The 16838-nt window shown below is 34.3% G+C and overlaps 3 protein-coding genes across 3 annotated transcripts; all 3 read right to left on the bottom strand.

Moving 5' to 3' along the window:
• On the bottom strand, nucleotides 1–3717 carry LOC105216350 (aldo-keto reductase family 1 member A1). Its single transcript, XM_011190797.3, has 6 exons — nucleotides 3484–3717; nucleotides 3229–3409; nucleotides 1730–1917; nucleotides 1489–1605; nucleotides 1054–1436; nucleotides 1–119 (listed from the first exon to the last, which is right to left on the bottom strand). The coding sequence occupies exons 1-6, from the start codon at nucleotides 3553–3555 to the stop codon at nucleotides 89–91; spliced, it is 972 nt and encodes a 323-aa protein (XP_011189099.2). The 5' UTR covers nucleotides 3556–3717; the 3' UTR covers nucleotides 1–88.
• Nucleotides 3718–4243: 526 nt separating this feature from the next.
• LOC105216351 (prostaglandin F synthase 2) lies at nucleotides 4244–5972 on the bottom strand. Its single transcript, XM_011190798.3, has 6 exons — nucleotides 5769–5972; nucleotides 5466–5646; nucleotides 5225–5412; nucleotides 5043–5159; nucleotides 4592–4980; nucleotides 4244–4437 (listed from the first exon to the last, which is right to left on the bottom strand). Exons 1-6 carry the CDS (start codon nucleotides 5838–5840, stop codon nucleotides 4368–4370), a joined length of 1017 nt encoding a protein of 338 aa, XP_011189100.2. The 5' UTR covers nucleotides 5841–5972; the 3' UTR covers nucleotides 4244–4367.
• A 4344-nt stretch (nucleotides 5973–10316) lies between these two features.
• On the bottom strand, nucleotides 10317–16489 carry LOC128919885 (uncharacterized). The gene is made up of 4 exons (XM_054225478.1): nucleotides 16160–16489; nucleotides 12923–13271; nucleotides 12520–12847; nucleotides 10317–12436 (listed from the first exon to the last, which is right to left on the bottom strand). Exons 1-4 carry the CDS (start codon nucleotides 16398–16400, stop codon nucleotides 11231–11233), a joined length of 2124 nt encoding a protein of 707 aa, XP_054081453.1. The 5' UTR covers nucleotides 16401–16489; the 3' UTR covers nucleotides 10317–11230.
• Between the last annotated feature and the right edge of the window lie 349 nt (nucleotides 16490–16838).

The following is a 16838-nucleotide window of genomic DNA, read 5'->3' as shown; positions in this document are numbered from 1 at the left end:
TTATTTAATACATTTATTTCATTTTATTGTTGTTGACAAACCAAATCATAATTGTTAAAGCTATACCATTAAGCTTCGAAGCTAAAGCTTAGAAAGGATACTGAGGATGACTTTCAATACTGAAAAGAAGCAAAGCAAATATTATAGAGAACAATTAAAAACAATAATATATAAGTTATAGTATATATCAGTGGCGGATCCAGAAAAATTTTTTGGAGGAGGTTTTACGCAAAGAGTTATCACTCCACGTATTTTTAATATAGCAGTTCCCTCGCGAAAATTCAGTTATGATAGGACACGTTTTGTTGTTGTTTTTTTTTGTGTATTTTTCCCAAAGTACGAATTTGACTCTAAAAAAGCTCGAGAAATATTTTCTTTTTATGAAAGGGTGATCAACTGTTCAGTACAAAACTTTCTTGCGGAAGTGAAAATGTGGAAACAGCGAACTTCAGGCAAGCATTTTCGCTCTCGAAGCTTTAGAAGCAGTGAACAAAACGTCTTTTGGGAATGTTTTCAAGATTTTACGCATATTGGCGTTATTGCCTGTTTCAATAGCATAACTGGAAAGAAGTTTTTCAAGTTTAAAGGGAATTAAAACCTATTTACGAAATACGACAGGTCAAAATAGGCTTAATGGTCTGGCATCAATGAATATTCATAGGGATATTGATCTGTCAGTTGATGAAATACTAGAAGAATTCATTAAAAAACCAAGGAAAATATAACATGAAATGTGAGATCCCGTGTAATCCTCAATTAATCACTGAGCTTCAGCGATACTGCTTGTACAAATGTAGAGAAAGTTCGAATTATATGATTAACAACAAAAATCTTGTAACTTATTATAATTGCTTATAATTTGATGTGATTTTTTTGATCAATAACCTTATTCCAAACCCATATCAACAAACATATATTTTTCTCTGAGTTTAGGGGGTGTTTTAACACCAAAAACCCCCGTGGATCCGCCACTAGTATATATAAGCATATAATTCAAAGTATCTCGTATAAGAACGGCGCTTATTTTTTTTTTTTTTCAAATTGAAGACTCACCCACTCAAAAATCCAAAATTTACACAACGCATGTTCCTATCTAATGCATCCAATATTTGGACATCTTCCTCTCCCAGGATAAAATCATATATGCCCATAATTTCATGCATACGTCTGGAGTTGCTCATTCGCAATAAAGCCGAACAATTTTTAGCTAGAATCCAACGTATAAGCACTTGTGTTTCGGTCTTTTTATACTTCCTGGCGATATCTCGTACTTCAGCAACTTCCAGCAAGCTCGGCGTGTGTGTGTGTTTGGTCAAAAAGTAATTGGAGGACATCATATCATGCGTGCCGAGTGATGCAAATGATGTTATTGTAATACGATGTGTCTGACAAAATTGCACTAATTCGGGTTGTTGTAAGTATATGTGATACTCGATCTGTAAAATGGTGGTATAACCGTAAAGCAAATAAAATTACATGTATTCACACCTGTAGAACAGCTGGTGGAATGTTGGAATTGCAAATTATATTTGTAATCTGTTTCATATTGAAATTCGCCAAACCGATTGACTTTGCAAGTCCTCTTATGACTAGGTCCTCCATTTTCTGCAAAGTGTACAACATATTTTATTGACAGAACTTTTTTCGTAAGCGATAAAGCGAGTCTTGTTTTCAGTGGATTTTACACATCGTATCATTATAAAGCAAATGATCCATACACGTACATTACCTGCCAAACGAGTACATGGTCCGTATTTTCAAAACAAACTAAACCATTTTTTTGCCGTTTTATCACTTCAAAACTTTCGTCGTACACTAATGCAACGGGTAACTGTATCAGATAGAGATCAACATATTCCAACTGTAAATTATTCAGCGATTGTAGTAATGCAGTCTCCACAAGTTCGGGCTTATTGGCTTAGCGGGCAGGTGATTATGGTGAATGTAAAAAAGGTAAAGCATACAATTTTATGAAAAATTTAACAGGTAAAATATGAAATGGGTTTTGATTTATATTTGTCATATAATAATATAATGTTAAAAAGGTTGGCAAATATCTCCCTTCCGCCTTTTTGTCATTTTAATTTCGCGGCTATGTATAAAGCGCTACAGAGCTCGTATCCGGCAATACTTTACATCTTTGAAAGGTCTTAACATAGCCTACAAAACGATGCATGATTAGTTTGGATATTGCGTTCCAGAGTTATAGACGTGTAAGGTTGGAGTTCCGAAATTCGCGCTATTTTAAAGTTTGCCTTCGTTAAAGGCAGATCCGCTAGGATGGTACTCTATCACTTCGAACTGCGAAGGAATGGTTTCGACGATGCAGTGCGGGTGAAAACGACACCATGGATAAGCCAGCCGACGGAAGTCCTGTGACGACGAATACCGATCACCGATGGACCTCTTGTGACATCGCCCAGGAGATGGGAGTTAGTCACCAAATCATTGTAAACCATCTGCCGAAGGCTAGATACACAAAAAAGCTTGGGTTGTCGCATGATTTGACGCAGAAAAACCTTCTGGACCGAATCAACGCCTGCGATATGCTGCTGAAGCGGAACGAACGCGACCAATTTTTGAACCGGATGGTGACTGGCGACGAAAAATGGATCACATACGACAATATCAAGCGAAAACGGTCGTGGTCGAAGGCCGGTGAATCGTACCAAACTGTGGTCAAGCCCGGATTGACGGTGAGGAAGGCTTTGCCGTGTGTTTCGTGGGATTGGAAGGGAATCAATCACTATGAGCTGCTCCCATATGGCCAGTCGCTTAATTCTACCATCTACTGCAAACAACTGGGCCGCTTGAAGCAGGTGATCGACCAGAAGCGTCCAGAATTGATCAACAAGAAGGGTGAAGTGTTCCACCAGGACAACGCCAGACCACACACTTCGTTGATGACTCGTCAGAAGCTACGGGAGCTCGGTTAGGAGGTTTTATCACATCCACCATATAGCCCGGACATAGCGCCAAGGGATTATCACCTGTTCCTGTGCATGGCGAACGCCCTTGTTGGTGTAAAGTTGAACTGAAAAGAGCCTTGTGAACTCCGAGTTCTTCGCAAATAAGAAGGGGGCTTCTACGAGGGGGGTATTATGAAATTGTCGTCTAAATGGAAAGAGATTATCGAACGAAACGCCGCATATTTGAACTAAATCCGGTCAGTGTAACAAAGCATTGAATAAAGAGCAAAAAATTATATATTTACCAACCAATATATACCTGTTGGCGGAAGCTTGGTGGTTATAAATAAATCTGTTCGCTTAATTTTTTCTTCAGCAATGAGATTTTTCAGCACTTTCCCCAACAGTTTTTCATTTAAATTGAAAACCGACGTATCTATATGGCGAAACCCGACAAATAATGCCTCCTTTATAACGAAATCCAAGTCTTCGATATCAAGCTGAAAGCAAACTTAAATTATAATATGTATATATATGTATATGTATGTATGTATATATTTAAATTAGAACCAACATTCCACGTATTAATGCCAATTGAAGGCATTTTATTGCCATCGTTTAATGTTAAAGAAAACGGTACAGCCATTCTGTTGTATAAATATATTGGCAAATTTTTCGAATTATAGCAATGCCAAATGTATGGCTGTGAATTTTCAATTACTATTTTTTAATAATTTTGTGTGATTATTTTTTGTAATTTCTGGAAGCAATAATATTTCAAAATTTGTTTTTTTTTTTTGTTTACAAAAGTCTCATAGAATGTCGCAACAATGAAATTACATCAGTTAGCTGTGTTCAGTAATGGAAAAAAATAGGCGTACTCATATTTATATAAATTCTAAAATATATACATATGTTTTCATATTTAAAGTTTTCAAGTTTCCTCCTCGTTGTAAAAATTGTGAGAAAACCATTGATCTTGAATTAAAAAAATTTTATATAATAAAGGATTGAACCCTGCATGCGTGGTCGAGGTATACCGTTGAAATATAGATAGGCTAAAGTGCGAGCCGGAATCACCAGCTTCAGCAGAGGAAGCTCTGCTGGGATCATATAGGACCCCGGCAAGCGCTAAGGACTCCGACAGGAACATGAAGAAGCTGAAGTCGGATTTTCGCGGCGGTATAAAACAAGATTTGAGACTGTGACCAGAGTGAACCATCCACGATGCCCTCAGACTCTGGTTCTTTGCCGAAAAAACATGTCTACCATTATAATAAATGTATAAGACAATTTATTTCTGAAATATTTAAATAATTTATTATTCCGTTAAAAACTGTTTCCCATGAAGATTTTTATTTGATTTAGTTAAAATATTAAAAACAAAATTTCGTTCAAATAGATATGGTACATATAAAATTAGATGTAAACATATGAAATTATACTCTATAAGAATAGTTATTGTAGGGAAGCTCGATTACTTGATACCAACAATGTTTGAAATGGGTAATCTGGATGCTTTTCGACACTGTGAAAAAGTAGTATGTTAAAAATGTTCACAATAAATAAACGAGTTGCAAAAGAGTGCAGTTATTTCATTTCTTTTTATTTCAACTTGTTTAAGGTTCTTTTGCAACTCGTTTAAGGTTCGCAACAAAACTAAGTAATCTCCATAAGTTTACCCTTTATATTGGGAGAAGTCCACATAACGCTTATTCTTATCTAATGCATTGAGCTTTTCAATTTCCTCTTTGGTAAGTGAAAAGTCGAAAATATCAATGCTCGAACGTATTCTATCAGCTTTTGAAGTGTCAACGGTCAATGCCATTTTCTTGTCAATTATCCAACGAAATACTACCTGGGCCGGTGTTTTTTTGTGCGCTGCAGCGATATCGCGTATTTCCGGTATATCCACAATAGAAACCAATTCGTACTTATCGTTAAAAGAGGATCTTTGCAGGCCGGCGGCAACATTCAGAGCGCCTAATGCTGCATAGGTTAATAAGGCGATGTTGGCCGATCTGCAGAATTTTACAAGTTCCGGCTGTTGCAAATACACGTGATATTCAATCTGTAAGTAGACCCATTAAGTTATGTACATATAGAATTTTCGGGCGATTCCAATGTATGTACTTGCAAAACGTGTGGTATCATCTTTCTGGTGTCTATAATATGTTGTATTTGAGGGATATTAAAATTCCCTAATCCGATTGATTTGGTCAAACCGATACTCATCATTTCTTCCATGATCTAAAACATTTCAAAATTGTATCACTTATTTTCGTTGATATGATTATTTAGTCCTAAATACTAACCTCCCAAATGGACACATGATCTGTTCTAGCATCCATTATGGCATTGCCAATGCTGTCTCGTTTGAAAACATCTTGATTCTCCATTTTAATTGCAAATGGAGCTTCCACCAAATACAGATCAACATATTTAAGTTTTAGTTTCATTAAAGACTCTTTCAGCGTATCCGCAACCTCGAGTGGTCTGTTATCTGCAAAACAATGAGCTTACTAATATTGATTTTTACTTATAGACCAAACATACTGCAAATAGGCAAAGTGGTCACTATGTACAATTGTTCTCGTTTAATTTTTTTCCCATTTATCCAAGCGGCCAAGACATCTCCAACATCCTCCTGATTATTATAGGACGGCGAAGTTTCAAATAGGCGATAGCCTAGTTCGAGGGCATCATTTAATATCACGCTCATGTCATCACTACGAATCTATAAGAAAATCAGATAAAACATTGTGTATATAGACAAGTGAAATCAATGTAAAAAGAAAATTGAAAACTGATTTTCAATCGTTTTTATCTTACCTAAGATTTATTGCAAATTTAACAAACCTGATATGTTCTCAAACCAAAAGCCGGCATATCGGGGCCGTTGGCCAAACGCAAAAATTTATTAAAAGACATATTTGTGCAAAAATTGTAAAATTCGTATGCAAGATGTCAATCAGCTAAATATTTGTCCTCTTTATTTTTCAATGATGTAAAGAAACTGACACTTCTTTCGAAACGCAATGAGAAAATCCCAACAATCGAACGAAACATAACAAAAAGAAACTCTGTAAAAAATATAGGCAGAGTTCTGCTTGAAAGATCAGTAGTAGTTCCGATCATAACGCATCAACACTCGACTTTCTGACTAAAGCAGATCATACAGTTTTAAACGTTACACCGGTAAAAGCCGATGAGAATAGAGGAAACCCAAGCCTTTCGACTTGGCCCGCCTTGTCATCATCGATCTACTTTAGGGGATAATAAAGTTTATAAAAGTCTTGATTAGACCTGAGGAAGGATATCTCGCCAAGCCTTCATTAAAGGTTCGTAACCAAAGTATAGTGCTTCCAAAAAGCCGTATTGTGAAAGTGAACAGACTTTTATTATTCCCACGACAGTCGGGTCTATGTAATCGAAACTGATCCGAGAATTGTCGACTCGGCAGCAATCTACAAAGTCTTTTGGAAAATACTTTCAACCACCACAAGGATAACAATATCACTTATTGAAGAAACTTAAACTTGAGAAAATTCGTATTCTACCTACATATGTATTTGTACTGGGTTCGGACATAAACATTCGCAATCAAAACAATTGATATTTCTTTAAATGTTTGAAACGTCAAATCACAAAGTAAGGAAACACAAATTTCTTTGAACCTTTGTTTTACAATTCTATATTTATATTTTTATATTTTTTTTACAATTTTTTATTGTTCTAACGATGCCCTGTTGTAAAACCAACGATGTAAATAGCAAAGACAATTATATTCGTCCAATTTATCGAAAGAAAGCATTAACGGAAAAATTCTACGCACGACACGAGTCATTCGATTGTGATCCGAAAGTCTTAAACTCGCCAAATGTGATTCGGTATATGAAATGGATTAGCAAAGAACGTGCAAGTACTTTACAAACTCGACAGCTAGTCCCGATTACGGAGAATCAAACATATGGTTGGCTAATACATTTGGTTGACGCCCCAGATGAAATGGACAGAGATATAACGTATTATAGTCGGAAAAATGATTCACAGCTCAAAATCATGGGTATCATCGAGGCAGAGATAAAGCGAACTCGTGGCTACTGGTATCGATAAGGAATGTGAAAACGTTTGTAAAATTCCTAAAGATTTGGCCAACTCTTGCAGTAATTAAAATTACAAAAAAAGAATTATGAAATATATGTATGTAAATCGACACATTTATATATATTTATGTATATATTTTTTATATGTGATCAGTATATACATATGTATGTAGAATATAAATGTTCGAAATATACATATATTGTAAAAATGTCTAATCTCAAATGTGTGGGCATCACACAACAATAATATATATTTTTCCTTTAACCCTTAACTAACTGCTTGCGGTCAGTGTGTCGCTCCAGTTGAAATGTTTAGTTAGCATTTCACCGCACTCAGCTGTCAAATCAGCTGTTGTTGGAAACGTCAAGGTTTTTTTTATATTCCATATGTTTTAGAACGCTATTTGAAAATTTAATGAAAATCGTCTCTTAACCAACTATACATATATACAACTTTTCAATTCACAACCTGTTTTACTTTAATTTATGTGCATTTATATGAAGGGTTAAAAAGAGAGAGTGAGAGTGACTGGAAGAACACATATTTACCACGTATTCTCTTTCAGCGTCTTATATCATATATGTATATACATTGGTCTACAACTTTGCTTTCACTTAGGACAGTCACACCGCACGCATTTTTCTTGGAATTAAAAAAGAAAAGCAAAATTTCCCGCAAATGTCGAGAATTCGGCTCAAAAAGTGACAGTTTCTGTTGAGAATAAGTTTGGGATGCAAACAGATCTCTACAAATATTTTGTTGGGTTAATCTTGACACAAATGTCCAAGATCGATATAAAACGATTTAATCGACCAGTGCTTGACCCTAGAGACATCTATTGGAAAACGGCGGAAGCAAAGTTGTAGACCAATATATACATATGTATGCATATGTACTTATTTTAAAGGAAAATTTTGCGGACTATTTATAACAAGTCCATCACTGTTTGGATCAACAGTTTCATTCTATTAGAATATATACCCATACATTTACTAGTACAACATTAATAGGTATTTAGAGCCGCTTTTGTTACTTTGTTTCTTAATAAGCTCTTACTGAATGGATAAACTAGTGTTAATGATTTTGAAAACTTTTCAAATATGCAACCATATGAATACACTCCTCTTGACCTAAAGGTTTGAGCAAGTAAGAGACCTTTAAAGTCTACATTTCTATATAGAGTAATACCTTCGCGATTTTTTCTAAAATACCAATAATGGTGGCTAAGTGCTTGTTATTTAAAACTCTTACAATACATAATAGTTGTAAATATTGCTTATTGTTTATAAAACAAGACTAGATTAGTAGTGTAAACAAACTTACATTCAAATAAATCGTAAGCCGATTGTACGCATTTACTTGGCTATTAAGGTAAGATTAGGGTAAAATACACACGCTTTCGACATATCTGAGCACAATATCTTTGTTTTCAAATAAATGTCTCTCACTCAAATACGCCTAACAATCGTGCCTACATATCTTTGTAAGTGTCTTTAGAGTCTAATCTACTTACGTGTATTTGTCGCAAATGAGCTACTGCTTTAACTGTTCAGAATCTGTGACAATGGCATAAATGGTGGCGCATGCGCATGCTAATTTGTTGTCTATATGCTAATATGAGTACTTATATATGAATTACATACATACATACATACAAATGTAGATACATATGTATATATAGAACACTAAAAATGACCGGCTGGTAAAAGGCTGGAAAAAATATCTACTGTCTACCCGCTGGAGGAAGCCGCGGAAGAGGACGACCTCCACTCCGGTGGAAAGACCAAGTGCAAAGTGACCTGGCTTAAATTGGTGTTTCCAGTTGGCGGCAAAAAGCAAAAAGGAGGAACGAGTAGCGCGCTCTGGTGGATTCGGCTATAATTGCTTAAAGCGGTTCCTTCGCCAAATATATAAATATATATAGAAGACATCAATAGCCGCCATTGATTCGCCATTTCTCTGCTCGCTAATTGCGACCAAGTGTTCTCTTGCAAAAACATTGAAATAAGTAAAAGCAACCACAAATTTAGCAAGTTGAAACCGATCAGTGTATAAATCTTTAGAGTTTATAACCACCTTTTTAAATGCTACCAAGTTTTATTTCACATGAAGACAGCTGTTCGATTCGCTACTCTCTAACGTTTAAAGAAACGAATGCAGCTTATAAATATTATTGATAGCTACCCCACGAAGCAGTGTACAAATAACTATGATGTGGTGAATGTGGTATGCCAGTGTTGTGCTTTCGATTATGTGGTGAATGACGTGAGCTAGTGTTCTACCGTGTAAAGTACGATAAATATATGTCTGAGGTACGGGTGTGACTTGCGCTCATTTGACCCCTATCTTATCCACTTGCATGTAAGTCAAAGATCGTATTGAGTTTTCTAAATGTACTTTGAAAAGGTTCTCCCGAAAGAGTTACGATTTCAAGAATTATGCGTTAAAATGTTGGAAAAAAATATTAAAACTATGTTTATACAGAATCGATTGTTTTTTAGAAATTGTGAGAATTTTTGAGAATTTGTTTGCATTGGAAAATTATAATAAATCACATTCTATTCTACTTGCCTATTAATAATTAGAATTATAAGACATATTTATTTTACATATTTCATATGCATATTTCAAAAAAAATTATAATAATTTCAGATTATGAGCATGAAGTGCATGTGTACATATATACTGATACACTGCAAAATAATATTCAATTACAAAACACACGCACAAACTTATGCAAGAATATTTACATGACAATGGAAATGTATCTTCATGCCGCAATACGGAAGTTAGCACATGCACATGCATTACTTCCTCCACAAAATTAGCTGGTAATGCGATACTTTTGTTTCACTTTCCCATTCAATATGCCTTGTATATGTAAAATAAATAACTATTTATTTTACTGTTTATTGTTTGTGTGCTTACAAGATTACAATACACACGCTCTTATAAATGATGCCTGTGAAAATGGCAACAATTGCGAAATCCCTAATCTTAAGCGGATTTAGCGGTGCTGGCTTTGTTCGCCCAAGTTATAGATAATGCTTGTCTGCATATGTATGTACTCGTATGCTGTTCATTTGTATCCGCTTAATTCTTGTAGTGCTGACGTACGAGAACACCTATTACAGATTAGTTTTGATCACGCCGCATGCTTGAATTTTCAAATAAGATTTTTCTAATTTTATTGTTGGCAAATTTTTGTAAAGATTATCAGTATGTATATTGAATACAAATAAAGTAGGCATTTCGTACGTAATGACCACACTGAGCGCAGTAGAGACGCTGAAAGATATATACAATATATAAATTTCCTATACATTCCTATAAAAAAGTATTATTCTGTTAATGACACATTTTGACTCTTAATAGTCTACAACTTTGCTTCTGCCGTTTTTTTTTATAAAAACGGTTACAAATGTCGATGAGCCGCACTTTTCTTGGAATTAAAAAAGAAAAGCAAAATTTCCCGCAAATGTCGAGAATTTCGCTCACAAAGTGACATTTTCAGTTGAGTATAAGTTTGGGATGCAAACAGATTTCAACAAATATTTTGTTGGGTTAATGTTGACAAAAATGTTCAAGATCGATATAAAACGATTTAATCGATTTAATCGACCACTGCTTGACCCTAAAGACATTCCCGCAAACGTCGAGAATATTTTGTTGGGTTAATGTTAATACAATTGTCCAAGATCGATATAAAAAAAATCGATTTAATCGACTAGTGCTTAACTCTAGAGCTATCTATTGGAAAACGAAAAATAAAGGTTGTAGACCTAATATTTATAATTTAGTTATTTAGGTGAAACTAGAGTATAATTTTATGCCTCAGCGGAACTTTCTTTTTGATCTCGGCGAGAATATTTCCAAAACATCATTTTTGTAAACCTATGAACCCACTTTTCGTTATGACATTTGATGTTGTCCAACATATGGAAAGGTTTCAATATTTTAAAAGCTGCCAATGAAAAATGAGTACTTTTTATTATATATAAATTAATATTTTATTCACTGTAAAAAGCTTTACTTTACTATTAATATACAATAAATATAAAAAACAACTCTTTTTGCCTCTAATATCTAAAATACCTAAATATTTTTTAGTGCAAATATAATATAAGTAACTTTCTACGTAACACTAAATTATTTATAGTTTTTACATTTTCTATATAATATAAATAACAGATCCTACACTAATATTTAATTTACTAACTGCGACAAATGCAATACTTCCGCTCCTCTTTCAAATCGATGCACTTGGAGGTGTTATCGTATGAATTTAGACGAGATATCTCTTCAACATTGGTTTCGATTGTATTTGTTGTTATATTTAAAACTGCTGTTGCACGAAATCTCGCTTTCTCCGGATTCACCTCGAATTCTAGGCGATATGTGGACTCATTCGGCACTTTGAACATTTTCATTTCAGCTCTGTCGATTTTTGTTAAATTCAATTTGGCACATTTATCACTAATTTTCTTATTGACCAAATATTGATTGATTTCATTTAATACCAGTGCAGTTACGTTCTTTGCGACAGCATCGCTTGTGGATACAACTTCATATGGTATACAGGTACACCAATGCTCGGGTATGCCAGCATCATTACAGGTGCGATTCTCAGGTATTTCACGAAATATACTAATACCCTGAAAAGTATAATTGGGGATGGGAAATTGCTTTACGGGCTGTGTCACCTCAAGTATATGCTTCATGGTCGCGTAAATATCATAGGGTGTGGTTAAACGTTTTTGATTTATTTGTAAGTTTTTCATAAAATCCGGATGTTCGTTCTGATACCACGACGGTATTGATATAAACATCATCGGTAGTCTTTCCTCTAAAAATCCTGATTTTAACATAAGTAATGAACCGAAACGTATACCATGGTCTGCAAAGAATATCACAATCGAACGCTCCAGTATGCCATCACTTTTTAATTTCTTAAAATATTCTAACATTCTTGCATCCATTTTTGCATCGGTATCAAAGGCGTTATGACTAAAGGAATTTGTCCAGAATAAACCGAACAGCGGTTCTTCGGGGTAGGCATTCGCAAATTGTAATGCATAATCATAGATGTATTCTGCATAATGCTTGCGACCAACACAGTAAGGCAGTCGCGCCTCATTGATCACTTTCAGCTCTTTCTCAATGGCCATTGCCATGGGACGTAGATAATAATCGGTCGGTGGCTGTTCGAATCCTTTTTTGAGATAATTGAAAGTACTCATCTCAGTTGTATCCTCAGCATATGCGGTTTTATAACCGATTTGCTTAAAATCGTTCCAAATAAAATTACAAATTGGCTTATTGAGTCCACCTACAGTTTTGGGCAAACATTTCTTATCAGCTATTGTTTGATTGTATGACGTGAGAAGCGGCATTAAATTTGGGTATGTATTATCACCAATCTAAATCGCAAATATGAAAAAGAAAATAATATACTTTGATTTCCAGGCGCCCGTCAAGTAAGCGATTTTAAGCGTAATTTTACCTTATTATAACCCTGCAATTCGAACCATTGATTCATTTGCAGGTACTTAAGTGTCTCTGGCATAGTGCGTCGCAAATTTATGCGCGACAAAGAGTCAATAGCTAACAACAAAATGCTAGGTTTCCTCACATCCAGTGCCGCTGAGTTGTTCTTACTTAAAGAGTCGGTAATATTTTTCAATTCATTTGCTCTCGGCAACTGTATGAAAGAGAATGCATCCTTTTGTATTGCTGTTTTTGTATTCTTCCTGAGGTAACACTCTGTAATTATGTAATCGATGTGTTGAGGCACCATAAAGTTCTGATGGAATATGACGCAATTTAAGAGGCTGCAAATTCATTACAATTATTTCATTACTAATTCTGCTAGCTTTCGTTTCGAACATAAATTGAAAATCACTCACTCATATGTGAAATCAGCCATTTGGCCACTCCCAGCTCTCACAATTTCCCGATAACAACAAAGGACATCCGTTGCGCTGGCATTTAACGGCTTCACCGCTCTCTCTATTGCCTCCATATCCATGTGTAGAATGTATTGTCTTGCATTTAGCTGGTAATTGCTTGTAATGAAAGCTTCATCCTTTGTACAATTGGTGTACTTGTACTTTTTTGGATTAAAAATTTTTAGAACATCTTCCGAGAAAGGATCCACATACGGTATACGACACTGTGTTGTATAGATAAAGAATTTCGATTGCGTTCCATTATCATTTGCCATATTAAGATATGATGCTGTGACATTCAAGAGATCTGTAAAAAATTGATAATTTAATGGTTTTTAGAAAATTTTGGAAATTGTTATATTTATAAGAGAAATTCGTTTCGCTAACTCTCTGCTTGATAATAGCGAGAACTCAGTTAATCAGTTTGTATAATAGTTGAAGTGAAATATGCTCTAAGAGTTCTAGATCAACTCGATTCTGCCAGTAAATCTGATTTAAAACCATTTTGAATGTTCGATTCACTCATTTCATTTGGCTTGACAAGTCGTGGTTGATGTTCGGTTGAATATCTTTAAACTGTATGTCTATAAGTGATACAATCTCTAAACTATGGCTGATGGTTAATTTGATCAAACTCAAATATTAAGAGATTAATTTATAAGAATTATATAGTTCGAAATTTCTTTCAGTAAATATCAGATATACAGAGGTAGTCAAAATTATTTACACATCGGACGTTTTTTTACAAGTTTCACAGAAAAAGTTTTTGCTTGTTGTTGTCGCAGGGTAACAAAATGCTATGTCGTTATAAACCTTGATCTATTCCTGAGCGAATGAAGTCAGTTTGGCAAGAATAGCTAGAAATATGGCGGAGATATAAGCAAATGAACTGAAGACTCTCAGTAGTCAAAAGTATTTACACACCACGATTTAGCGTTTATCCTGGGATTTGGTTTAAGCAAGAGTAGTAATTGGATTCTATTGGATTCATAACAAACTAACTCAGCCTTAAAATATAAAAAATGGTAAATAAAATGCAGAAAACAAAGGAATTATCGATTATAACTAGATCGGAAACTGATACTAAGTTTAAGACTGGGGTTTCGGCTTCGGAGTTAGTTAAAATTTACAGAATTTGATGGAATACTGTTTATAATGTTATTAAAAAGAAGGAAACGAACAATTGCAAGGATACCTTAAAGAGAACTGAGCGGAAACCTGTGATAACTCAAAGAGAATGCAGAAAATTAGTAGGAACTGTCATACAAAATCCCACAATAAGACCTGTTAATTTGCAGGAGCTTCGAATCAGCATATCGCATGAACAGTTAATGATGCTCCACTGCTTAGGACATTAAAAAAAGTTAACATAAATGACTACGTTGTGCATAAAGTGGTCAATATTTCCGAAACCGATCCGATTCCGAAAAATCGGTATGCCTCTCCTTTGCCACAAATTGCATCCTAAAGCCTGTTGTGGGCAGATAAGACTAAATTTTAGTACCAGGGCTTCTTTAGTAAACGCTTTATCCATTTACCACGCGAGAAGAAGAATAATGCAGTTTAGATGCTAAATAGAGTCGGTGGTGACATTATGATTTTTTGGGGAAGTTTTGCTTACTTAAGTTCTGAAGATTTGGTACTAATTGAGGGACCCTAAATCATCCGGATATATCAGAATTCACATTGTAGTGGTTAGTCAACCTTTTCCAACTATTGATAACATTTTACAACAGGACAATGCTCCATTTCATAAAGGATCGTTAACAACAAAACTTTTAAGTGAAGCAAATCAAGTTGACTTCCGCGGAGCCCCGACCTAAACTTTATTGAAAATATTTGGACATTCGTTAAATATTAGAGGACAATTGATATAATAACCGAAAACGCCAAAATTACCGACATTTGGTCTAAATTAACAGTTAACTTAGCGCACAATTGTGTTGAATCAATTCGGACCATACAGCAGACTATTATTGATGCCAAAGGCGAAATAGTAACTTAGACTAAACATTAAATTAAAAAAAAGATCATTAAATGAGAACAGGATAATAGAGTTAAAGTTGTGTGTAAAATCTTTTGACTACTCCGAGTCTGCAGTTCATTTGCTTATTTTCCGCCATATTTCCAGCTCTTCTAGCCAAAATGACTTCATTCGCTCAGGAGTAGATCAAGGTTTATAACGACATAGCATTTTGTTACCCTGCGACAACAACAAGCAAAAGCCTTTTCTGTGAAACTTGTAAAAAAACATTCGATGTGTGAGTAATTTTGACTACCTCTGTATATTTCACATTTCTAAGTGCTCAAATTTTACATGTTTACTGAATATCTTCTTGCTCCAATAAAATTAGCCACTCTTCGACAACGACGGTTCCTCAAGGGTTTTTTATGTTTCACTAGCACCTTAGATAGTCAACAGATATTTATAAATATTATGGTTTGAGCAGATTTTGGCAAAATATTTACTTTTCAAATCCACATTAACACTTTTTTTTGATTGGAAATCAAACACATGTTTTCTAAAACCTATTTGCTTCAAAATTGCCGTCGTCACTGATGATAGTAAAGTATTTTTGCATTTAAAAATTGCATGCATTTAAAAGAACTTTTAGTTATTGTTTTTTATAATATATTAAAATTAAAAAAAAATTTAAAAGAATTTCACATAAATGTTGTACATCTCCGCTAGATGTTAAGTCGAACTTCTCTACCCATTTAGCTAAAAGTTTCAAGACGTCTCAGAGCGATTAATATTTTTAGAGGAATGTATTTTTCTTTTATTTGCCTTTATCTGCTGAGAGGAGATCTTAATTGAGCATAAACAATTTTTATTAGTAAGTAATTATAGTCCAATGGAATTCAGACAAAGTCCAGATCGTTCGGTAACTCCGATACAACTGCTACCATTCACCGATATGTGTGATGTTTAACGATAGTTATGTTTTCCAAATGTCGAAAGCAATTAAACTTCTTCTAAATCTCTTTATGCAGGTGTTTATAGAATATTGCATTTACTTTGCGGATTTGTGAATTCTATAATTTTTGTGCTAGGCTATTCTTTCGATTTTTAAGCAGCATTTATCAATTTTTTTTTTTTTGAAAACGATTATTGTTGTATGTGGAAACGTTTCGTAAGAAATACATAAATTTTTTTATATTTTAAACACAGTATTTGTTACACCAATAACTTACTTGAATTAGCACTTTTATTTGATATTATTATGTTATTGCTTTTTAAAAAGCTTCTATTCACATTATTCGTTATTTGGTTATAAAATAATTGCAAAGTTGTGACTAATATGCCGAAAACCAAAATTTTTGTTACATTTATATTTTTCCTTAATCCTGTTAAAATATCGTATGGGTTTCGATTGGCAATATCTTTCAGCATTCTATGTTTATGTCCACATATTAAGTATTCTTTACACGACATTTTTCCAAATGCGGTGCACCACTAAGTTATTTCACTAATCAGTAATTATGCCGCGAACCCGTTACTAGAACTGAATTTAAAAGATGAATTTGTGCAAATTAATACCTGCTCAGCTCTCACATGTTATGTTTAAATTCATATTTGTTAAAGTAAAGTTGTTACAGTAAAACCTCCATAATTGTTATCTAACGTAGTTTCATTAAAAATGTAATGCTCGCATAAAAACTGAGTAATTGGACAGAAGTAGCGTTAATTTGATTACTAATACATGTAATTGAATGGAAAATTTTAACAAATAATTCTCAGCGGGTTTGACAGTTGCTGTTAATTGAAGCCGGCCTGTATTCGTAACTGTTTACTATTGATGATTTGTCTATATAATGAAATTTTAAAATGTTAAAACACATAAAAACAAGCACAGACACTTGCAAACAGTAA

The sequence above is a fragment of the Zeugodacus cucurbitae genome, chromosome 2, assembly GCF_028554725.1.
Source record: "Zeugodacus cucurbitae isolate PBARC_wt_2022May chromosome 2, idZeuCucr1.2, whole genome shotgun sequence".
Lineage (NCBI taxonomy): Eukaryota > Metazoa > Arthropoda > Insecta > Diptera > Tephritidae > Zeugodacus > Zeugodacus cucurbitae.
Note: the sequence above shows the minus strand (reverse complement) of the source record. Positions and strands in the feature narration are given on the sequence as shown.